Source organism: Lissotriton helveticus, chromosome 7 (assembly GCF_964261635.1).
Source record: "Lissotriton helveticus chromosome 7, aLisHel1.1, whole genome shotgun sequence".
NCBI lineage: Eukaryota > Metazoa > Chordata > Amphibia > Caudata > Salamandridae > Lissotriton > Lissotriton helveticus.
In genome coordinates this window covers 1,635,928,112-1,635,953,602 of record NC_136068.1, presented here as the reverse complement: position 1 = coordinate 1,635,953,602, position 25,491 = coordinate 1,635,928,112, and the positions used below count along the sequence as shown (strand labels likewise).

Below are 25,491 nucleotides of genomic sequence, written 5' to 3'. Positions count from 1 at the left end.
TAATGAAGGTGGACTCTGGAGTGAATGTGGTTACGCGCGACCTCTTCTCCTCTAAGATACAGCCTACCGTTATACTTAATGCTCATGTTGTTTTTCTCTCTTCTTTAACTCCGTAGACTATGACTACAGATGATACCCCTCCCGAGCCCCAAATTTCTGCCTCGCACTACAGCCTAGTGTAATTATGCACATTTTCATTCTGTTCATAGTTTCGGGCACGCAATCTAAATGTCACTTTTATTACAACTATAATGACAGCACAGAGTTATGCTACATATGGTCACCCCTTGTTGAACAATCTGCGCCGTGCTTCAACAGGCGCCACTCAGGCCAGAACTCAACCCTGGGTTCATTGAACAACACATTGGCATGACACATGCCACATCTGTGTTTTATGGCTCTAGAGACACATCCGGACTGGATTTGCTGCATGCCTCTTCACAGTCACAGCTTTACAGCCACTGTGAGTTATAAGTGCACCATGTGTATCCAAAACATTTAGTCTCACCTGGGTATGGAACTACCACACACCTTAGGGCGTGTGTTGGACAATCACACTCACATGGTGTGATTTTTTGCCACTCACATCTACTCACCCGGTCCTGAAGAAAGCCCTTTAACACGTTTTTGCTGGGCTGAACCATGTAGAACATAAGTTGACAACTAGTAGCAAATCCCTCCATTGGTTGCACCACTTGTTTATAACGAAATCCTGGGCCGTCATTAATAAACATCTCAGGCATGGATTCCCAGAGATATTTTTTAACCCACAGTAAATCAAACAATACACCACACCCGCTCCGCTGTAATAAGGCGTTGTAGCACAACCGGGGGGCATTTGGCCACCCGGTTGGGACCCCAATGATGAAGCATGACACCAACTAGGTTGGTGTGTGAGGGGTCTTTTAAGAAACCCTAATGGTTCCCTGAGATAGCTTACCACAACAATGTGTTTGCTAAGTTTTTTTTCAGTGGGTTCGTCCACATTGTTTAGCCTATTATTGAACTGGGGACAACGACACACCCTTACAATTCCCTTGCTCTCTCCTTGTTTTACACTATCTCAAATGATCTCCAGCAAAGTGCCCCTTCAAGGGTGTGCCTCAGGCATTGCAGCACTGGTCCAACGAGGAGCAGGCCCAGATGATGAAGCATGACACCTCTCAGGGTGTGTTATGGCAATTGCTCCTATTGGAGCGTATTCCACTGACTTAACTTATGCGTAAATCACTCTCTGTGTGAAAGTAACGGCACACTTCTATATTTCCATGTTATTAATTGATAAATGGTGTTTATCCTGCTTTCCTTATAGTTTTCTCTTGATTATATTTGTAGTTTATTTGCTTTGTTATTGGGCATGACTTTATTTTGGTTACGATGTTGTGTATATTTCATGCAACTATTTATGCTTTTTTATTTTTGTTACATTTTTAGTTATTGTTATAATGAATTTAGAATGAAATAATTTGCTATTGTTTTATTGTAAATGGGGGAGATGTGTTGTGTCCTGTTATTCCTCATGCTTGTCTGTCTCCGCAACTCAAGCCTCGCTAGAGTGTGAAGCTTTGGCTGCATTCCAGGATGGTTGGAGATCGGGACCGAGGCAAGAGAAGGACGCATTTCAAGATGGTGGTTGCCCGTTACTTCTATCTTCAATAAACATTTCTACTACTGCCACGGCCTTCATTCTTCTTTGTAACAGTCTCTTGGGTGGGGGTGTAGTGGGTTCATTTGAGGAAGTCCAAGACGAGTCTAGTGGCAGTATTCTGTATGGTTTGGAGTCTTCTGAGAAGCTGGGTGGAGATGCGGGCGTAGCAGACATTGCTGTAGTCAAGGCAGCTGGTGACAAGGGCCTGAGTGATGGTCTTTTGGGTGTTGGGTGGGATCCAACTGAAGATTCTGCAGAGCATGCAAAGTGTGTGGAAGCAGGGGAGGCGACAGCATTGACTTGTCATTTCATGGTCAGTTGATTGTCGAGAATGATGCCGAGGTTGGTTGCATGTGTTACAGCAAACAAATGATGGGCGGAATACTGACAATGCAAACATTCTCCCCAGTCAAAAGATCTGGGTTAAATCCATTGTTCTTTTGCCCACTACGCCACCCCAGTTTGGACCCCGCCATAAGAAAATCAGTCTTGACCGTGTGCCCCATGGGAACAGTCCAGACCGAACTGCCAGGCCAGGTCCTCCCTGGACCAGAAACAAGCATCCTGGGACCGCTTTCAGAGTATGTCACCCTTCTTCAGCCAGGCTAGCTTGAATCCACAGGCACAGTGAGCTAGGGACCCACGTCTGGGCATACCCATCCCACTTAGGGCGAAAAGTGTTACAGCAAACAAATGATGGATGGAATGCTGACAATGCAAACATTCTTCCCCTGTCAAAATATCTGGGCTAAATCCATTGTTCCTCTGCCCACTATGCCACCCCAGTTTGGACCCAGCCATATGCAAATCAGTCTTGACCCTGTGCCCCATGGGAACAGTCCAGACCGAACTGCCAGGCCAGGTCCTCCCTGGACCAGAAACAAGCATCCTGGGACCGATTTTAGGGTATGTCACCCGTCTTCAGCCAGGCTAGCTTGAATCCAGTGGCACAGTGAGCAAGGGACCCACGTCTGGGCATACCCATCCCACTTAGGGCAAAAGTGTTACAGCAAACAAATGATGGATGGAATGCTGACAATGCAAACATTCTACCCCAGTCAAAAGATCTGGGTTAAATCCATTGTTCTTTTGCCCACTACACCACCCCAGTTTGGACCCAGCTATATGCAAATCAGTCTGGACCCTGTGCCCCATGGGAACAGTCCAGACCGAACTGCCAAGCCAGGTGCCCCCTGGACCGGAAACAAGCATCCTGGGATTGGTTTCAGGGTATGTTATGCTTCTTCAGCCAGGCTAGCTTGAATCCAGTAGCACAGTGAGCAAGGGACCCACGTCTGGGCATACCCATCCCACTTAGGGCGAAAAGTGTTACAGCAAACAAATGATGGACGGAATGCTGACAATGCAAACATTCTCCCCCAGTCAAAAGATCTGGGTTAAATCCATTGTTCTTTTGCCCACTACGGCACCCCAGTTTGGACCCAGCCATATGCAAATCAGTCTTGACCCTGTGCCCCATGGGAATAGTCCAGACCGAACTGCCAGGCCAGGTCCTCCCTGGACTGGAAACAAGCATCCTGGGACCAGTTTCAGGGTATGTCACCCTTCTTTAGCCAGGCTACCTTGACTCTAGTGACACAGTGTGCAAGGTCGGTCAGTGTAGGTGTTGGTCCGAGATCTGCAGGCCACCAGCTATGGTCCTATGCAGAAGTGCCACCATCAGCTGAGGAAAGGCTATCCTGAAACGCATTGTGATGCCATTTAGTTGATGAATCGCTTGGATTCCTAAGAGATCTTGGATCAGTCTCAAAACAGTTTCCGCGCTGACTACAGCACTGAATCTGCCCTTATTGCTGCCACTGATCACATCCGCATGCAGGTCGACCAGGGTGGTTCTGTAGTGCTGGTTATGCTCGATCTGTCAGCGGCCTTTGATACCGTCTCTCCCAATGGTTCAACATTTAAAAGAGGTGGGAATCTCAGGTAAGTCCACTTCTTGCTGACAGAGAGAACTAATGCTGGTAGCTGTGGGGGTTTCAGATTTAAGGCTTTTAGCCTACCCTGTGGCGTTCCCCAGGCTTCATCCCTGAGCCCCACCCTCTTTAATGTGTATGTGTCCCTGTTGGCCATGCTGGTCAGATCTTTTGGGTTCCAGGTGATTTCCTACACTGAAGATATGTAGATTATTGTTTTCATCTCTCATGATCTGCAGTCGGTCGCCAGGATTTAACCAGTGCATGGCCAGTATTATCAAATGGATGCAGAATAACTCCCTTTAGATCAATGCAGAAATAACTGAGGTCCTAGTTTTTGGTCCTCAGACTTCAATCTGGTCGAATGCCTGGGGGCCAGGAGATTGTGGTCCCCTTCCTGTTCCCGCCAAAACAGTAAAAAACTTGGGCGTTATTTTCGACATAGACCTGACCTTCGAGGCTCAGGTCAGTCTCACTGTCAGCACTTGCTCTTACATTTTGAAGACTCTCAAAAAGTTACTCCCATATATTCCTTTAGCACGCCATCAGCCCACGATCATTGCACTAGTTACCTCCCGGCTTGACTATTGTAATGCCTTGTATCTGAATATCAGCTCGGCCTCCCTGAAAAGACGTCAGTTTGTACAAAGCGTGGTGTAGTAAGGAATGTCCACACGTGGATAAGTTTCCATAAACTTTATTCGGTATCAAATCATCAAACAAGTGCTCCCAGCTTGACAGGACCAATATCGCTTGACATTCTATCGTTGCCTCCAGGGATAGCTGCGGACCATACCAAGTGTGCATGAAGGGGAGGGGGAAATAGGAGAGAGCGGAAGATACCAAGAGCTAAGATGCAACACATCATCCCCCCTAGGGAGACAAAGGGAGAAGGGGTGGAACAGCAAGGAGGACGGGTTGGGTGAAAGGGAGAGAGAAAGGTGAAAGGTGGGGCAAGGAGGGAATGGGAGGAGGAAGATGGAGGAGAGGTGGGGTTAAGTGGGAGGAACAACAAAGGAGACGGAACGGAGGAATGCGAGGTGGGGAAAGAAGGGGCACTTAAACCCCAGAGCCTAAAGTGGCTGTCCCTACTGGGTGGAACTGTGTGAAGGTAACTGTGAAAGGGAATATTGACAACCTATTTGAAGAACTTGCAGCGGAGAGGGGGGCCTGATCGGGACGGGTGATCCTGACTGGCTAGTGACGCAATGGGGTAAGCAGGTGGGTGACAAAGAAGGGTTAAAGGAACTTCCCCTCTCTATGACGCGTCCTCAGACACCTCCCTCTCTTCTCTATGCATTGTAATTGAAGAACATCAACAAAGCGGAGTTCTGAACTAATCCTGCCAGTCATTCCATCTCCCCCTGGAGAGATGTCCCAGGAAGGGATGCTCCTATTACTTCTTTAAACAGAAACTTGAACCCGGGAAGAGCCAGTAAACTCCTTCGGGCCCACTAAGTCTTTATTGCAGTGACATCACCGGTGACTGGTCTCGGCACTCTCTTGTCCTTCCTTCCTTGGCTACTACCAGCAACTAATACTCTCTTGACCTCCTTTTCCCATAGCTCGCGCTGAACGACCAGATCCACCACTGCCCTGGTTCCTTCCTCTTGTTTCATCCTGCACTTTTCCTTGGAGAACTCAGAGGTATTTCCTAGATCCTGAAACTTGTGCTTGCACCTATCATCATAGTGCAGACCCTTATGTCCTGACTGTACATTTGGCAGGAAATCGTTTAGTATAGCTCTTTGCATTACCTTGCTCTCTGTCCCACAGTAGGGCCAACGAGGGTATTCTCCTTTCTTCTCCCTCTTCCAACTTGAGACCACTTCACTTTTCTTTTGATTATTGACTTCATACTCCTCCCTCACTTTATTCTCGAGTCCAGATGGCAAGGTCATTTGCCCCACCCCTTTGCTATTGTATGGATTACCCTTACCTTTAGCCTTTTTTCGATCATTTACAAATGCCCTAGTGTGTTCACCCTTCCTTTCAGATACTTCTTCTTCTCCTCCTAAACCTTCTCTACTTCTGCCTTCTAGTTTCTTACGTATTTCTCTCTCATCCACCCTACATCGGTAAGATTCTCGTTTTCCTTTCATGTTTCTTATGGTGGTGATTTCCCTTGGTACTTTAATTCTGGCAGCCTCATCAACAACTTCAGCAACCTTGGGGGGCAGCGTCGGGTTCTTTGACGCACCTCCCTTTGTTGCCCTCATGCTTTGTGGGCAACACATCGGCTCCTTCCTCTGTTCTCTTCTTCTCCCTTTGTATGATATTTTCAGTTCCATTTGATCCTTCCACCCCAGGAGGGTGGGTCCACTTTCTATTATGTAGATTGTGCTCCTGGACTGATTTCCCCTGTACATTAAGTTCATGACTTGGTACCCTATTACTTTGATCTCCTCCCCTGTAATAGACTTTGGGGAAATGTTTGCCTCTTTGAATATGTTTCCATATTTATAAACTAATTTTCGGTTCCATTCCCTCTTGCTCATCATACTATGACGGGAACCTGAATCTGTTATTATGTCTGTCATCACTCCGCCTATACAGATGGTACATCCCGGGTTTATTTCACTTAGATTCTCTTCGTCGTGGCCACCCCTCCTTTCCTTCTTTACTTCATCGCTTTGTATTTTTCCCAATGAGTCATGCACATAATATTCATCCAATACGCTCAAGATGTCCTCATAAATATTCCTGACCGTACCTATCCTGAAGGCTTTTTCCATTTCTCGGTACTTTTTCCGTCCTCCAGTTCCTAGGCTGTAAAGCAATATTTCAGCCCTTTCCTTAGGCCCAAAGGATACTGCCTCTTCCTCTAAAATTGACATGTAGTTCTCAAAATACTCTTTCCACACACTCCATTCAGTGACATTTTGCTCATCCTCCTCCATAAAAGGCAAAGGCGGCGGTAAATTGTACTTCTGGCCCCACTCCATGTTGCCCGTGCTGTTGTATCTATGATAGTTCATAATGGTGCAATGTTCATCTCCCTCCAGCAGATGTCGGGACGAGAGTGTCTCGTTGTGTGTTCCTATGCCCCCGATGGAAAAAGAAATGTGCTGATAGGGAAATTTCCGATAGGTGAGATCGCACTTTCTGGCCTGTGGGTAGCGGGTTCCACCACCTCCTTTTACTTTTTTATTCCAATGAAACAGGAATGCAGTCCACCCTGACGTGCTCTACTGCCCCCTTCAGCCTCGCCGAATTAGTACTACTCTTCACAAACGTGCTCATGTAATAATAAGTGAACTTCTGTGTTTATTTATGAATTTAATTTTTCTTGACGTCTTTTAGATGTCTCAGTCCTTATTCCTTTTTTTTTTTTTTCTTCTGCAATTTTGTAAACTAGAGTGCGTTGGGCAGAATAGCCCACTGGGTGGCAGTACAATGTGGCGTCTGTACCATTTACAGTCAGTAGGGGTGACACTGGCGTCTGTGAAGCTTCCCGATTCAACTTTTCTGGGAAAGGGAATTGTTGTTACAAAACCCACTCTCGGACGCTCCTCACGTTCAATATACTAGGAGCCCGCCTGTGTGGGTCAGGGTACAGTCTCCGTGCCCAGTTGAGCAATATAACTGTCTCACCCTTCACCTCCCTAGATCTCCCTTGGTTCCTCAGTAAATCTCATAACCAGAAGCGTTGATTTATATTTCAGAGACGTTTGTAAAGGTTCAACTTAGACTTCAATTACAACCTTTCTTTCCTCAACACATATCTTCCTCTTGTGAAAGCCAAATGTTTCCTGATATCGTACCTCAACTTCATCGGAGGGAATACAGTACCGCCCACATCAGCTAAACTTGGGACGTTCTCTGCCTGAATGTGTCTCTGGGTTAAACGCTAAACAATCTGTCTCTTCAACGCAGCTCACGGCTGGAAACACATGACAGCTTGCCTTTGACACTTCTTTGCTTATCACCTCTCACCTCTACTTGAAGCTTCCTCCCACGATGACGAATCTCCACTTCTTCGATTATCTTTTTTACGCACCCAGGAATTACCTTCACCTACGCCTGCTCGGGCTCCGCCTGAGGCACCCTCCGGGGTGTTTACCCAAGTCGCTTCTTCTTCCGATCTGCTTCCCGCTGCATTGCGATGACGCACTGCCGGGGAGAATAACGGCGTGCTGACTGGCAGGGGTTATCACCTCAGGTAGAGTCTTCCACTTATGCCGGGGTTAAATTACCTTCCTTTTCACCAATGCTCATGAGGTTAACTTTCCGATGCGATGAGAACAATTTTATGATACTTTCGTTCCTCATCCGCTGGGCACTCTTTTGGATTCCAGATGCTCACTTTGCGGCTTTACGCCTCCTTCAGAATTCACCAGTAAGGTTAACTTTGGGAGCTTTTCCTCACAGAATGTCCATTGCTCTCCTCATCTAGCTAAGGAGCGGGAAAGGTGTCAGGCACAGTGTTGCTCGATGAATGACAACCTCAAAGCAAACACACCGCGGAACACCGAGGACCCGACAGAGAGTCAATGTTTACTTTTGTCTACGCGCCCTCTGTGTAGTGTTCCTCAAAACGCAGAGCGCAGCACGTATCCTTACTAGATTCTTATCAGGAGCCGTCCTCGCCTTCGAGCTCCGCATTCACGCCTTCCCTGTGCCCGAAATGACACACGACTTTGCACCAGAGCTCCGATACTCGTGTGAGCTGACTATAGGTGCTCACAGGTGCTCGCTCGCATCACACTGTTTCTTTTCTCCATATAATCCCTAGAAAGAGGCTGTCCAATGCGCATCACCTCACGGCTCGCTGCTTCAGCACAATTTCTCCAGGGGTTTGCTAGACACCCTGTTCTCAATTTCTTCACGAGATGCTTGTCACCTCACGGCGCTTTATATTCCTACGCTTCCATCCGTTTTGTTTTCTCCTCCTCTTCTTGAACTGGATATGTTAATTCACCCCACGAGCTTTCGTCTCTGTCACAGCTCTTCAACTCAGGTCTTACTTCTCCTCACACATTCACTTTTCAAAAGAACGCCCGATGCATATCATTTCTCCAAATGCTTCCGTAGCTACTTTCATGAATTTCTCTTTAAGAGCCAAATTCTCTAATTCTTGACCAAGGCTTTCCTTCAATTCACTTCACAACGCGGCGGGAACCATCAACTGCCATATCATCTCCCGCTCCGCTCAGCCTTCTTCATTTGCTTCAGCTGCTCACCTGAAGAACTTTTTCTTAGTTTAAAATTCATCCACTCGGGACTTACTCCTCTTCCTTGTCTCTTCACTCAAGAACGCCCGACGCAGCTCATTAACTCAATTCTTCACTCGTTGTCCGTGTCCAAGCATAACTTCTTCCAGGGGAGAGCACCCCACTGACCCTGGCTCAGCTCCGTTTCCCTCGTCGCCACAAAATGTAGTAAGGAATGTCCACACGTGGATAAGTTTCCATAAACTTTATTCGGTATCAAATCATCAAACAAGTGCTCCCAGCTTGACAGGACCAATATCGCTTGACATTCTATCGTTGCCTCCAGGGATAGCTGCGGACCATACCAAGTGTGCATGAAGGGGAGGGGGAAATAGGAGAGAGCGGAAGATACCAAGAGCTAAGATGCAACACGTGGCTGCCAGGCTGATCCTTAATATCCCTAAAAGGGCCTCAGCAAAGGAGTGGCTTTGCATGCTACACTGGCTCTCTATTAGGAAGCGATTCTCCTTTAAAGCCCTGTGTATGGTTCACAAGGCCCTGCATAATAAAGGTTTGCAGCAGCTGAAAACCATGTTTAAATGGTATATGCCTGGGAGGGCTCTGAGACCTTCCTCTCAGAGAAAATTGATCTTCCTTGGAATCCGCAAAGCCAGATGGGGCGGCCTTTCCATCTTGGTGGCGGCTGCAAAACTTTGGAATACTCTACCTTCCTCGATTTCCCAGAGAGAATCACTTCCGGTGTTCAAAAAACTGCTGAAGACTTGGTTTTTCTCAGTTTAGTCAGCAGCCCGTCATTCTCCTCTCTTCTTCTCTACCGCCCAGCGCTTTGGCACCTTTGGGTATTAGTGAGCTTTGTGAATCCTCATCCTATCCTATCCTATTCATCTCTAATGAAATATACTTTTCTCCTACAGTGAAGTGAAATGGAAAAGACTGAATTTAAAACGTTTTTTTTATTGGATTTGTAAAACAAGTAATGCAGTTGGAGTAGCCTCAGAGTGCTACCTTGAGAGCTGCATCTGTTTACTGTAAAATACTGCCAACAAAGAGCACTCGTTAAGTTGGCTGTACTAATTCTGAAACTATTCCAACCATCATCCTTCAATGTATGGTACAAGCAATATTGAAATTTGAAATCTTGGTAGGAAATCTTAAAGTAAAGTTGGGTATTCCACTCACTCGGAAGCTACATTGGACACAGACAATGACCACAATATGTTCAATCAAAACCCCCTTAAAAATATGTTCCTCTGAGCACCAACTCACCATGATTGGAAAGCAGTTTGCTTCTTTAGCACAGGTTGCGGCACACTCAGCTCTAGTTCTGTTGGGGCTTGCCACAGGGCTCTCAGGAGAAAAATCGAGATCATGGTCAGTCCACTGGCCCCACAGCATGAACATTTGAGATCTTTCCTGATCCAATACCCCTTTCTCATCCAGATATTGAACAACAGAGTTTGACACCTCCCGGACCTATAGATATAAGAAGTGGTGAGATGAATGGGATGAATAAGGCCCAAGACATTTGTAGCTGCTATACAATGAACTCATATATCACAGAATTTCACAATTCTGCATCAACTCCACATATATGTCAGGTTATTCCAAATTCTGAGGTGCTTAATATAGACATGTGTTGTTGATAATTTTATCAACTTGCTCTGAATCTATAAGACATGGCAATGACAAATATTGTTCTGGAGGGAATCTTTAGGTTTAACTCAAATGTATGCAGAGACTACTCGTTGCCACCAAAATTGATTAAAACTCTGAAAGTGCAGGACTCTTTGTGGCACTGTAACTGACCCTTAATATTATCCTAACCTGACATTTTTTTTGATCTTTCAAAAATCTTGTGCATGCCCAGTTCCAAATGCAGCAAATGTGCTAACACCGTCCTTTTCTTTATGAATAGGCAGTGATAGGTCAATCGCTGTTGACAAATAGGGCATTATAAGGTAGTAAAGAAAATAGTTTCATACTAGAAAATACCCACAAATGACAGAAGAGAAGACAAGTCTGTCCCTAAGTGTAGAGATCACCCTTTAAAAACTGGCTAATTAAAATAATTAATTAATCCAACTATCTACATTTGCATTGCTAGTATTTTTCTCCCTTATGATAACGGCTTCTTGTATGCATAGCATTATAAGAGAACTCTGTAAATGGAGGCTGGAAACATCATTAAAATATATTTTCACATTCACACATGTAATGTCACCTAGAATTAAATTGAAAAACACAAGTTTCCAAAAGGATGTTTAGGGACTCAAAAAGATCATATTCCTGAAACCCTTATCCCCACTTAAAAATTTTCAGCATAAAAAAAATACAATCAATTTCAATATTTTTTGTTTAGGATAACCGCATAACTTTAGAAATCGAAGACAACGATGGATCGCACTTTTATACTAGTAAATGCAACTCTGCATCATTGGACCCTTCAAGTCAATATTTCAAGAAAAACACCATTGTATTCTGTCCAATGTCATTGCACAGGAAGGACACCATCCACATACTTTTTGTGCCTTTAAAAAGTCAACCCAGGGACACCCTACATTTGCTATGACATAAAACTATTGACGGTGTACGCATACATTCTTTGATATGTGATGAAAACTGTAGTTACTTTTATCCGATAGATCTAGATTAGAACTCTTACATAAATCAGAAAATGGTAAGACCTCGCACCCTTTAAGTAGGTGTACAATTTAGATGAAAAAACGCGTGACTCCAAGATTACCATCACACCAACACATAATCTAATAGCAGTTCTGTTTTATTTGCGATAGTGAGAAGTTTACCCTTATGAAAACATTTTCGTTTTTATAATTTAGGCATATGAAGGCTTGTTTTATCCAAAAAGGGCTCGATATATTTTCTCTTTTAATATCCGTAGTTTATTTAAAAAAAGAAATTGAGCTATCAAATTCTTCTAAGAAATCACACAGGTGTTTTCTTTATTGTCTTTCCAGTTTACAAATATTCCATTAAAAGTGCACATAATAAATCCTTCAAAGTAAATCGTAATGTTGGTTAGACCAATTCATCCTCTCATTGTCAGAATTTTCAGTCAGGTCATTTTAATTAAAGTGAAGAGTGCTATAACCCCAAGAACACGGAAGGGAGAGTTGGAGTGGCCTAGCAAAAGTAGAGATAATATATGCAGAGGACGAGTCAGAATGTGCATCACCCCTACACTGACAGCATGGGCAGCTCCCCTTGAACCAGAAGTGGGTAGAGGGGCTTTTTTGGCATGACAGCAGGCTGACAATGTCTGCAGGAACACTGAAGATGTAGGGCTGATCTTGTTAGAAGTATATAATGAAAAGCATGAAGATGTGACTGCAAAGAAAGCAAGCACATTGTGAGAGATCCCCTGGATTGCTGCACAAAGCACTCGGGGCAGATTTACAAGCCCCTTGAACCACTTTTACGTCACTTTTAAAATTGGGAAAAGTGACGTAAAAATGGCCCATTGGCTTGTAAATCTCCCTCTCGGACGTTTATTTCACCTAATGTACTGATAAGTATAGAGTGGGAAGGAGGCTGCAAGGAATCGTGGGGCATATTAGCAAGCCACATCGATAATTATCGCTGAACGCTCTCAGCGCGTTTTTTTACTATCGCCGGCTATTGCTGGAAATTATCGCCAGGCTAGTGCTGTATCAACAACGCATAGCGCTTTGGTGATAATATTTCCAGCAATAGCCGGCGATACGGGCAACATCGCTGGAAAACCAGCGATAATCCAGCAAAAATGGAGATAAGCTTGATGATAGGGCCCTGTGGCCTCAACCCTAGAATCCACCTTCCATAGTAAACATAGTGTAGTCATGAAAATACCAGACCTTAGAATCCAGCATTAAGGGGTGCTTAGCGCGAAATTTGAATATCGCTTTGCGGGTCCGGGGCATGTTGTAAATATCGCGAAGCTGGCTTAGCGAAGTTTACCCGTGCAGTTTAGTCAGGAACGCCTACTTTGCATCTCATTAGTGATGCGATGCATGGCGTAAGTGAAACGGGAGCTAAGACAAGGAAACATGCGCTAGCGTGTCCTTGCTAATACTGCAATAAAATTATTGCAGTTTTTCGCCCGAGAACGGATGCTAAAGTAGCGATAATTTGATCGCCAGCCCTTGCTAATATGCCCCCTTGATATTGAACAATCACACTGTCTACCAGAAGTACCCTCATTGATAACCCTGCTGCCTTTAGTGGTGTTCTATGCTTTTCATGTCAGTTTGGTCTGAACAGCAAGGGGAACTTTTGGATACATATTTTCCTTAAATGAATAGTTAATCTACAGGCCCATTTCAAGCCGCATTAATATGGGAAAATGGGAAAGTAAACCCTTTTGAGGGATACTGACTAAAATGCATTAAATATTTAGAAATGCTAACGTTGTTGCAGAAGTAAAGCAGCACTACCTAGTGGCCTCTTGAAACTTTTGAGGCCTGGCTCCAGCAACCCTACCCACTTACAGCCTTGGTGGAATCATCGCAAGCTGGTAGCCATCCAAGTCAGGTAGGGAAAGAAGTTCTATCAGCATTCTGACACACCTCTGCAAAGGACCCCTTCATTTCCAGGCTCTTTCAGCCTCATAAAGAAGACTCCAAAGCACGATGCAGAGTGGAAGCTCCTTCGGAAGGCTGAGCAGGGGTTTACAATAGCCCAGGGACAAGTCCATGCAGTTGAAGATGCAAACAGAAATCAGAGCAGCTCCTTTTATTTCCAGAAAACAGTTGCTCTTTTTTAGGTCTCAACCTGCCAATGCGCTTGCGCATTGCAGCTGTCGAGACATATAGTGGTGCAACAGGAAAGCTTACCAAGGGGCTTTGGCAGGCGGATTACGCACAGAGCATGTGGCCGTGCATGCGCTTGCCATTTGCTCCCCGAGCCAGGCATCAGAAGCATCAGACTTCAAAGGAATCCCTTCCGCTCCTACGCCACCCCGCCACACCAGCCACGTCACAAACCACCATTTGTTTGTGCCTCGCTTCATCGCATCAGACCCGCCACAGCAAAGCCGAGAGTTTCAAACCTCAAAGGAATGCTCTCCCCCGCCCCCCTCTGCGCAATTGCAGAGCTTTTAATTCGAGAGGCATGACATTTCACACCAGCCACTTCACGCGCTCCGCAGAATCAGCCCTCCTCCCAGTGCTGCCTGTCCTTCAAAAGCAGCTTGTTCGCTTTATTCTCGCACTCTCTGTTTGTTTCTCCACTTAGTGTCCTCTTTCTAGGTTTACTGTAGTCTCACCTCGCACTGAGGATTCATATTGTTTCTCTGTTTATGTTTAGGGTGTTCCCGACCTCTTGGTTGCATGCCCCCATTTTTTTTTGTGCATCCTTTTCACAACCTTTATTGCGAATCGCCGTAAACACGCTTCCCTACTGAATGAAGAGATCACACTCCGCAGTCCTCTTTCTTTGTTAATTGTTCACCTCGCTCATAACATACCCCTCGCGTCTTCCGGCTCTTGTTCCGAGAAGACGCCAAACTTACTGTACGTATGCGAGACACTTACACCTTTTCACACGCATGATCTAATGTCTATTTCTTTCCTATATTTATTTTTTTCGAAGCCGGTTCTTGTACCGATTCACGCCACCATCTGTTTGATTAACCCAAATTGCACGGTTAACCCAGACCTTTTCACACGCACAGACCTTTAATAAACATCTGCGTTATATCATACAGCTTACACATTATGTGCTCAACACTTCACGTTGATTAATATCGCATCGCACGTCCCGGCACGCTGGTTACTCAACACTGTATCTTTGGTTATTCATTTAGAACGGTTTCCTTTGGACTTGGCACTTTGTTATTTTCCTTTAAACACTTGGTGACTATGGCCCACAAACTTATTTCTGGTTCATTCTGAGCACTTTACTCATTCCACATGGTAACCTAAGTCACTTGTCAACTATCACTTAGGAACACCACCACATCACTCAGGGACACCACTACATCACTCTTGGACACCACCACATCACTCTGGGACACCACCACATCACTCTGGGACACCACCACATCACTCTTGGACACCACCACATCACTCTGGGACACCACCGCATCACTCTGGGACACCACCACATCACTCTGGGACACCACCACATCACTCTGGGACATCACCACATCACTCAGGGACACCACCACATCACTCTAATACACCACCACATCACTCAGCCCAACCACATCATCACTCAGCACCACAACAGCATCACTCAGCATCACTCAGCACCCCAACAGCACTGTCCTTTCTTGCTACCAACAAGCATTGCCATTGCCAATAGGACTCCCACTGGGACACCACCACATCACTCAGGAACACCACCACATCACTCCGGGACACCACCACATCACTCGGGGACACCACCACATCACTCTGGGACACCACCACATCACTCTAATACACCACCACATCACTCTAATACACCACAACATCACTCAGCCCAACCACATCATCACTCAGCACCACAACAGCACTGTCCTTGTTTGGACCTTATTTTCCACCTAGGTTGGGTTTCAGATTTTCTACACTGTTTTCTTTGCATGGTTTTTCTTTTTGTCTTTTCTGTTTTTTGTTCTTCCACTTAGCTCAGTCTCTCGGGCACCCCTATCTCTTTTCCATTCCAACATGGTGGCGATGTTTATTGTGGCTCTTGTCTGTCAGTGGAGAGCAATGGTGTTATGTTAAGCGTCTATTAAGCATCACTTATATGCCTCCCGCATGCTGTTTTTAGAGTGTGAGATAAGTCTAAAAGGACTTGTTTTTGTTGCTAATCACAGGCGCTGTTTACATGCAAACCCTGTGCTTGGATTCACTTCACTAGAGCACACGCTGCATTCCACCACACACAGTGCTGGTGTTGACACACCCCACTAAACACTAAGAGCCCCAATCCCCTCCCTGCTACATTAAGGAGCCCTGCCCCTCCCTTTGTTGGCCGCTCTGCTTTTACTTCCGATCTTTTCTTTTTTTCTCACCTTCAAACAGACAGCAGGCGCCACAAAAGCAACCGCTTTGATGTTCTAATTCTCACGTGCAACTGCCACAAATCCAAACTATTGACCGAGTTTCTGCTTTAGCAAAGGTCTTCTGCTCCTGTAAAAATCTGACTATCAGGATTATTAATTTGTGGCTGCAACGTGACAAAGTTTCATTTGACTGTGCAGCGCTACGATACAGACTCTAGCAAAGGCAATAGTTTTGGGCTATGCAAAGTACTATTTATAGATTTTTGTATTTTATTTATTTCATATGTCACAACAGTAAAAAAGGGAAATAAAAAACATGCCACCACCCAAATGTGCAATCCGTGTGCATGTAAAGAAAATGTTTTTTTAATAATACCTTTAATAGAGAAGTTACTTTGCTTCCTAGTGGGCAGGTATAGAAACTCTTTTTAGTTTTGGCACACCTCGTATGTGTCTCTGAGTGGCCCTCAGTGTGATGTTTAAACCTTAGTGTTATAGTTAAAAACCTCCTTGTGCCACATCACGTTAAATATATTCGCCCCTACCACTGTAATTTGCTCCATCCACGTCCTGCTGTTCCATGAGCTAACTCTCGACCATGCCTCGGGTCCAGTTCGAGCTATATAAAACTCCATAAAAATATTAAACTTCTCTCCCTATCACCAACACAGAATTCATCCCTGCCCGTGGAAGACCTTCCATTTCAGGGCTAATTAATCGGTGACTCTCGTAGCACGCATTACACTCAAGCGCCATGAGGCCTTTCAAAATGCAGTGCTTATCATTCGGTACTTCTCAACATTATACGCTTACCATACAAGTGCCTACGGTGCATTGAGACTGCACTGCAAATAAATCACTACTTCTCACCAGCATCCTGTTCATGCAGGCGCCTAGAGGCCATTCACAAGTGCTTACAGTACCATGAGAGAGACGTCTCCCCAGCACCCTGTTCCACACACCACCCCACAACACCCCCACAACCACAACCACACCCACACCCACACACCCCCACAACACCCCACAACCACCCCCACACACACCACCCCACAACACCCACCACCCCACAACCACATACACCACCCCACAACCACACCCACACACACACCACCACACAACCACACCCACACCACCCCACAACCACACCCACACACACCACCCCACAAACACACCCACACAACACCCCACAACCACACCCACACCACCCCACAACCACACCCACACACAGACCACCCCACAACACACACACACACACACACAAACCACCCAACAACCACACCCACACACACCACCACCCCACAACACCCCACAATCACGCACACACCACCCCACAACACAACACAACCACACACACACCACCCCACAACCACACACACCACCCCACAACCACACCCACACACACACCACCACACAACCACACCCACACCACCCCACAACCACACCCACACACACACCACCCCACAACCACACCCACACCCACACACCACCCCACAACCGCACCCACACCACCCCACAACCACACCCACACACAGACCACCCCACAACACACACACACACACACACACCACCCAACAACCACACCCACACACACCACCACCCCACAACACCCCCACAACCACACACACACCACCCCACAACACAACCACCCACACACCACCCCACAACAACCACACCTCCACAACCAGACCCACAACCACACCCACACCCACACACACAACCACACCGTCAGTGCACACTTTCACCAGACACAGACACCACAAGTTGTCAGTGCATGCTTTCACCGGGCACAAACACCACCAGCCGTCAGTGCACGCTTCCACCAGGCACACACCACCAGACGTCAGTGCACACTTTCACCAGGCACACACACACCACCAGCCATCAGTGCACGCTTTCACCAGGCATACACACACCACCGGCCGTCAGTGCATGCTTTCACCAGGCACACAAACACACCACCAGCCATCAGTGCATGCTTTCACCAGGCACACACACCACCAGCCCACAGTGCACACTTCCATCAGGCACACACACCACCAGCCATCAGTGCACAATTTCTACAGGCACACACACCACCAACCATCAAGGCACACGTCAATTGTTAGCGCATCCACAATTAACTATTGTAGCAATCGCAGTATGGTGCACTTTACTTTTAAACATATTCATCTAAAGCGCAGCATGCCACCATTGCTACAAAAATAAATACACTTTTTCTGGACTACAATTTATAAACTTTTGTGGCAATTTGTGTTGCAATATTTAGCAATGCCAATAGCTCAAACTTAATTAATGCGAGACCTATTGCCTTGCAAATGCTTGTTTTCCATTTTTCAATGCTTCAAATTTAGTCAATGGGACCAGCATATTTTTAAACAGGACAGGTTTAGTTTGTCATTTGTAAAGAAGCCTAATTCAATCCATAACTGTTCCACACAAGTCCCTGTGACTTGTCACAGCCAAGCAAAGTAAACCAGGACTGGTAGACATTGAGTTATGGTTGTGCAAGGCCCACATGTTATATTCTGTCCTAATCAAACCAACAGAGGCTTTTCTTCCGGAGCAAGAAATCTCTTTGACAGTAAACAAACCTCGTCTCCCACACGACCTAGTAATAGGTTTTGATGGCCTCACTTACTACATGTGTGTGGTACTCTGAGCCAGTTGCCTCACACAGTAATTTATTCAATGACCCTTGTATGAAGTTCTCAGAGGTCCCTCACAATTTACGCATCAGCAGCCTAGTAACAAGCATCAATGGCAACAAATAGTGCAGGGTACAATGGACATCGGTGACTCAACAAAGCACCAGCAACAATGGCTACAGTAATGAATGTCAAGGGCCCTAAACCGTAGATTGTCAAGGGACCTAAGTCAGAGGCCCCACAGACTACATTGATCAATTAACTTAGTGGAAAGAGTATGTGGGCCCACACAGGGAATGTGCAGGAAATCTGATTACAGTTTGGGGAAGGATCACAATACTACTCAAGTAGCAATCACAATCTCTGTCAGAATGAAATACAAGCAAATCCCAAATTAACCCGTGCTTAACCCTCTGGTAGATTGGCACAGCAGTCAGGCTTAACTTAGGGGCAAGGTGTAAAGTATTTGTGCAGCACTTCCACCAGTAACAGAGTGAAAACACAACACATGAAAAATCGCACACCAACTTAAACAAATAGAGTAAAATGTAATGAATTATTTAGAGACAAAATGACAAAAATCCGATATGAAGAAACAGCACTTAAATCTCAAAGCAACAACTGTGGTTACCTGGTCACGTCCTACCGGGACAAAGTCACAAGTTCAGGCCGACTGCATTGAAATTAGGGCTGACCAAGTTCGGCCTGCTGAACCAAAGTTCCTCAAATTCTGGTTTATGGAGCGTTGAGGATGTGCTGTGCATTAGCTGTTGTAAGACGCTGCGGGGCTGTGGCTTGTGATGTGGAGTCATGTATTCTCATCGAGGATGCAGTTCGACACGGGACTTACTGTGGGAAGTCCAACATCAAAGATGCATCATGCACTGCCGGTTCAGAGGAGCTTCGGGGTTGCTATGTGGAGTCCAGCATCATCGTCAAGTAGGCCATTGAAAAGGGGCTTTTTATGTGAAGCCTTCACCAAAAATGCATGAATCAGCGGCAGTTCTGAGGAGTCTACGAGCTGCTAAGCGAGCTCCAGCATCGGGATGCATGGCGCTGCTGGGGTTTCACTGTGAGATGCATCGTGTTGCATCAGTTATGCTTCCAGGTCCACAGCCGGGCTGGCAGAGAACCTTTAGGCCCACTTCCAAGGTCCAGGACTGGGTAGGCACCACATGGCGGGTAAGGGGGGTAGGACTTACAGCAGACAGACCCCGGGTGGTGGGTTCAAGGAGGTTGGAGATTTTTCTGTCCCCAAGGCTTTGATCAGATGGCTAGCTAACTAGTAATTTGAGTCATTCTACTGGTGCTGGGTTCAACATGCAGCTTCAGTCCTTCACTCAGGGAGCAAGGCAGCTGAGTAGCAGTACTTGCAGAGCAGCACAGCAGTCCTTGGGAGTCTTGCACAGGTCCAGAGATGTACTGAAGAGTTGGGTCTGAGGGTCCATTCTTTACACCTGGTGCCCAGTTTGAAGTAATAGAAGGTCCTGGAGGTTTCTACCTAAACGGGGGCTTGGAATTTCCTGTCTCCCTGCCCTGGCCCTTGCTTTTCTGGGGTCACCATAGACTAGTGTGAAACCCTTTGTGAGTGTGCCCAGGCATGGCTTTTGGTATGTGCAAGTGTGATAGGTGACAACTCCTAGCCCTCATTGTAGGAGAGTAGGGTCTGCTTCCTATGGTTACCCCCACTTTTTGCTGGGATTCTCTGTTTTTTCAACTTTAGTGTGATTGAGGCCTGCCAATCAGACCCACAGCCCAGCTGTTCTCTCTCTAAATTGATACCATGTACTTTAGGTACATACCAGATTGGGTACCCTTGTGAGCCACTGTATAGTGTACCATAGGTGCACCTTAGGCCTACCAGGGGCTGCAGCATGTATTGTGTCACCCCTGGTTTGCCTTCCAAACTGACACCACAGGTCTGTTCACACAGCCTGGGTAAGGTGGTGTAATCATCCCTTACTTAGATATATTATACCTATATCTATATATACTTATAGACACATATACACCTATAAGTCACTCCTATGGCAGGCCTTAACAATCCTGGAGGCAGAGTGCTTGGTTTTATGTGAGAGGGTGCCCTAGCATGAGCTGAGCCCCTCTGCAGCTTTCGGAACCATCTTCTTATAGCTGTTCTATGATATAGCCATACCATATACTCTTACGTGCATTATAATCCTCGCGGTTAATGCTAACTTTGGTTTGGCTTTATCAAAACATGTTGTGTAAGGTGTCAAACACTTTGGAATACTAGCCCCCCCTGCCAGTCCTGGTGGCGGGGGTAGCATTCCACCCTTCTAGAGGGAGAAGGCATGTAGTTACTGGTTTACCCGGTTAAAGTTAAACAGAGCCACAGCATCACAAAATGGATGCTGCTGCCACAGAAACGAGTCTGACCTCCTGTTGCTGGACGAAACTCTGGCAGGGGAGCCCTGGACAATAGGTTTCCTGTCCAGGGAGGTGCCAGCACCTCCCCAAACCGGCTTTTGTCTATTGGGGCAGGGAGGGCTGCTTTCAGTGAATGCTTTCCAGACACTGCCTGGGGCACACAAGGTGCTCCATGCATATCCCGGGTCAAACCAGTTGCTGGGGCACTCTGCCAGCTCTGGAGGGAAACTAGACAAAGGGAAAGGGGTGTAACCACCCTCTTCCCAGGTCCACCCAGAGGAGGGACCTTAAAGATAGTCCAACCCCTAAACTTAGTATAAATCTTTGCAAGACATATCCTAGACCTTCGGCGTTCCAGTCTGACTGGAAGACGGAAGATATCTCCCTTGTGGTCAAGGAGTGACCACCCTGTTCAAACTGGCACCAACATCAACTTTGAAAGTCTGCATTTTTGAGGCTCCCGCTGGATCCCGAAGAATCTGCAACACAGGACACAGACTTCCAGACATCTCTGACCCTGACCCACACCCACAGCAAAGCTGAGACACGTGGCGGACACGAGAGACTTGCGATCGGAACTCCTGGACATCCTGCATTTTGCAAGCTGCACTCCTCCAACGAAGTATCTCGAAGTTGTGCATTGGGATGCTTGAAGCCCCAGCCAGAGCACTATTTGCACTGAAGCCCCGGCCCCCACACTCCGCGAGTGTCTCGTGGGCCCCGCTTTTGCATTTGAGCTTGATGTGTCTTCCCTGTTCCTAGTTCATTGGCTAGTAAGCCCCCTGAAAACTCCATTTTGAAACTAACTCACTTTCCTGGTTGCTCCAGGCTTGCTCCAGCTTCCCTGCAAAGGAGAAATGCCACAGACCTTGCTGGTCTGCAACAGAGCCAATCTCGACATCCTGTGTGGGTTGCGTTTGCCAAGGCTTGTTGGGTCCAATCCGTATACCAACACCGCAGTCAACTAGATCCGTTGTGGGACAGCTGGAATCCAGTGCCTGGTCTTCATCGATGCTTCCTGGACCTCGTGGCTGAAGAGACAAACTCGACTTCTTCACCTGAAATCACCCAACATCGCCTGGTTCCTTCCTGGTACCTTCCTGGACACTTGCTAGTGACCCAGACTCTGTCCCTTCTGCTTTCAGGTTCTTTAGATTTTCGATCGTAAAACATAAAAGGGTTCCATCCTAGTCTATCCGGAAGTGTCCTTAAATTGTATATTTGGAACTTTTACGTTTCCCATAGAAAGTCAATGGTAATCCGCGCCTGTGTTTAGACACTGCACGCTTCTCCCATGGGCCTCCTACTTCCTAACCTTTGCTTGATTAGAGTAGCCCCAGCGATTCCACAGGCCCCAGGCCTGCTTTCTAATTCTTTCGTGGTTCTTATACCACTATTTAAGTATATGGTTTGTGAGGCCCCTAGGGCATAAAGCATACTGTGCAACTTATCGTATATTAACTCAGTGACTTGTATTGTATTTTTACCTCTGACCTCATAAAGAGTACAGAGGAGTTGTGTTTAGAATAAATACATATATATTTGATATATACATTGTGTGGTGTCCTTTCATTTGGTACTCAAGGGATTACAATTGGTAAAACAACTTGCTTAATACGCTCTCTGAAGTCTTAGCCTGATGACTGCTCGTCCACGCTACCACTAGGATAGCTTTCTATAAGGTTGACTTTACAACCAACATCAATAAGGGTCGATTAGACTGGTGCAAGGTGCCCAATGGAACTAGTGGATATCATATGCCAGGCTATCTTCTCACATTGGTGTGCAGCAGATGGGATAAGAGCTTGCATTGTTTTACCAAATAATCTTGAGAATAGCATTTGAAAGATCATATCAAGGTACCTGTATTTACATATGAATCACGTCTTTTATACATAAGTTCTACTGAACTTAGCAGTTGTGGGTGGTAAGGGCTTAGCACACACTGACTACAACTCCTAGAGAGGTTCTAGTAGGTACCAAGTAGTGTAGGTAGGTGCACACACCACACCACACTAGCCATGTCCTTGGAAGCAGGGCCTAGTGGGCTTCTGCCAGAAGATAACCCAAGGTTGCCTTCTAAGTATGACACATTCTCTTTCAATAACTGAGAAGCTTGTGTGTGGTCAGAAATGTAAGACAAGGACAAAGTCCAACCTTTAACCACCTGGTAGATATCTTAGTGGAACATGATGTAGCAAATGCATCAGACCCAAGTAACCAAGGTAGTGGGGAGGGGGGCCATCCCTCATCAGAAGAGTATCCTAGTGGGGATGCCCCACTGGTCTCTGATGATGATGAGGATGTAGATCAGGATGAGGTTGATGAACCTAAACTGGGAAACACAGGACTATCTGGAGGAGGAGATGGCCTAGGAAGGCCTCCCTCCAGACATCCAAGTAGGCCTAATGGTGAGCCTAGAAGATTTAGATCCCTTTCCAGTGAATCTGGGCATTCTGTCTCGTCAGTAGGGTCCAATGCCTCTGCTCAGAGGAGAATGACTCCCCCCTCAGAGAAGAGAGTATAAAGCTAGGATGAGAGAAGTCAAGTTTAGGATCAAGAGGCAAGAAGTTGCCCTTGCAAAAGAGACCCTGGCTCTTGAAAGAGAGAATACATTGTGTGGTTTAGATCCCACTGGTGGCAGCAACAACCCTAGTGGTAGGGAAAGGTCTCATGACCATGGAAACCTGAACAAGATTGTCTCTCCCTATCAGATTGGGGATGACAGCCACAAGTGGATAATGCTTTGGAGAGGGCTTGCAAATTACAGCAGGTACCCCAAAGTCAGTGGGCAGCAATCTTGTGGCTCTTCTTTGCAGACAAAGGTAGAGACAAGCTCCTTACTGTTAGATAAGAGGATGCTGACAACTTCAATATCCTGAAGAGTGCTCTGATAGATGGGTTTGGCCTAACCACTGAACAGTACAGGTTGCTATTCAGAGACACCCAAAAGACACATCCTCAGGACTGGACTGATTTTGTAGATTGTGCTGCTAAGGTTCCGGAAGGCTGTTTACTGGGCAGTAAAGTAAGTGACTATACAGGACTGTATAACCTTATTATGAGAGAACAGATTCTTAATAACTGTCAAAACCAGCTACTGCATCCACACCTGGTTGACTCTGATTTGACCTCTCTCCAAGAATTGGGTAAGAAGGCAGACAGATGGGTCAGAACCAGGGTGAAGCAGAAGGTACAGAACCAATGTGGTGATCAGAAGAAGCAAGACCAAATGGGTGGGGAGAAAGCAAAAGACCAGAAGTCTTCTCAAGGTCGCCAAAAAGCTTCTAATGGTGGGGGTTCCCAACAATGTAAAAGTAAAGAAGGCCCAAAGAAACCATGGTGCAAATTTTGTATAGTAAATACTCACTGGACCAATGATTGCACCAAGAAGGAGGCAGCTCCAGCCACCATTGCCCCTAAGGCAGCTGTTCCCCCAGTTCAGCTTCAAGTGGTGGTTCTCAACTGAAGGGTGTGTAGGGTTAACCCTGGGAATCGAGATGGATTCTGGCCTAGTCAGAATACCAACTCGAGCTGTTTTGATCTGTGATGGGGACATAATTCTGTCCTCTACTATGAGTCCCAATAAGTTGGGCAAGTACAGACAAACTCCTTTAATTAATGATAAAGTGGCTCAGGCCTAATGGGACACCTGTGCTTGTGTCACAATGGTGACGCCCACCTTTGTGGAGCCTGGACAGATCATACTAGGTGAAAATTACCTAGTGACCAATACTAACAATGCCACTACCACTCACAGTATGGCAATTGTTAATTTCCCCTGGGGAGGGGTAACTGGCCTCAAGAAGGTTGTGGTTAGCTCAGACCTCCCGGTAGAATGTTTGCTTGGCAATGACCTGGAGACTTCAGCCTGGTCTGAAGTGGAGTATAGGACCCATGCAGAAATGTTAGGAATCTCAGCACATGTCTTTGCTGTGACTAGGTCACAGGTCAGAAATTGCAACACTGAACAGGCACTGGATTCTGGAATAATGGACCAGTTGCCTACCAGGAGGAGAAGCAGTAGGGTTAAGGCAGTGTCTTCTCCCCTGCCTCAGGAAGAGGATCAGCCTTCTGAGGAAGCTGATTGTGAGACCCAGTAAGGAACTGTCCTGAAGGAGCTTGAGCCTGATCAGGTTGAATTTCCTGGGACAGGGGGACCTTCCAGGGCAGATCTGAGGCAGGCGCAGTTGGACTGCCCTTCTCTTGAACCTCTCAGACAGCAAGTTGCTGCTGAGGCTGCAGGGAATGCTAGTGGGACCCATAAGACTTATTGGGATGAAGGGCTCCTGTATTTAGAGGCTAAAGACCCCAAGCCAGGAGCTACCAGCAGGTTGGTCATACCTTTGGCATTCAGGGGCTTCCTTTTAACACTAGCCCACGATATTCCCCTTGCAGGACATCTTGGCCAGAACAAGACTTGGGACAGGCTTGTCCCTCACTTTCACTGGCCTCACATGTCAGAAGATACCAAGGAGTTTTGTCGCTCCTGTGTCACCTGGCAAACCAGTGGCAAATCAGGTGGCACCACAAAGGCCCCCCTTATACCGGACGCGCTGATACTCGTATGCTTTGCAATATTTTAAACAGTTCATTTTATGTATTTCACATTCTGTTAGTTAGAGCTGCTAACAAATTGTATTGTTTTTAATTTTCTTATCTACTTTGTTGTGCCTCAGTGCCTCTAACTCCCCGGTCCACCACGAGCATTGCT

The 25,491-nt window shown here is 46.3% G+C and overlaps 1 protein-coding gene across 2 annotated transcripts in view; it reads right to left on the bottom strand.

Moving 5' to 3' along the window:
- The window catches only part of LOC144770626 (myeloperoxidase-like), a 329,709-nt gene that overhangs the window by 159,166 nt on the left and 145,052 nt on the right, over positions 1-25,491 (bottom strand). For both annotated transcript variants that reach the window (XM_078655312.1, XM_078655313.1), the window contains exon 7: positions 10,023-10,229. In XM_078655312.1, coding sequence (XP_078511438.1) covers positions 10,023-10,229 — 207 coding nt within the window. The remainder of the gene's footprint in view (positions 1-10,022; positions 10,230-25,491) is intronic.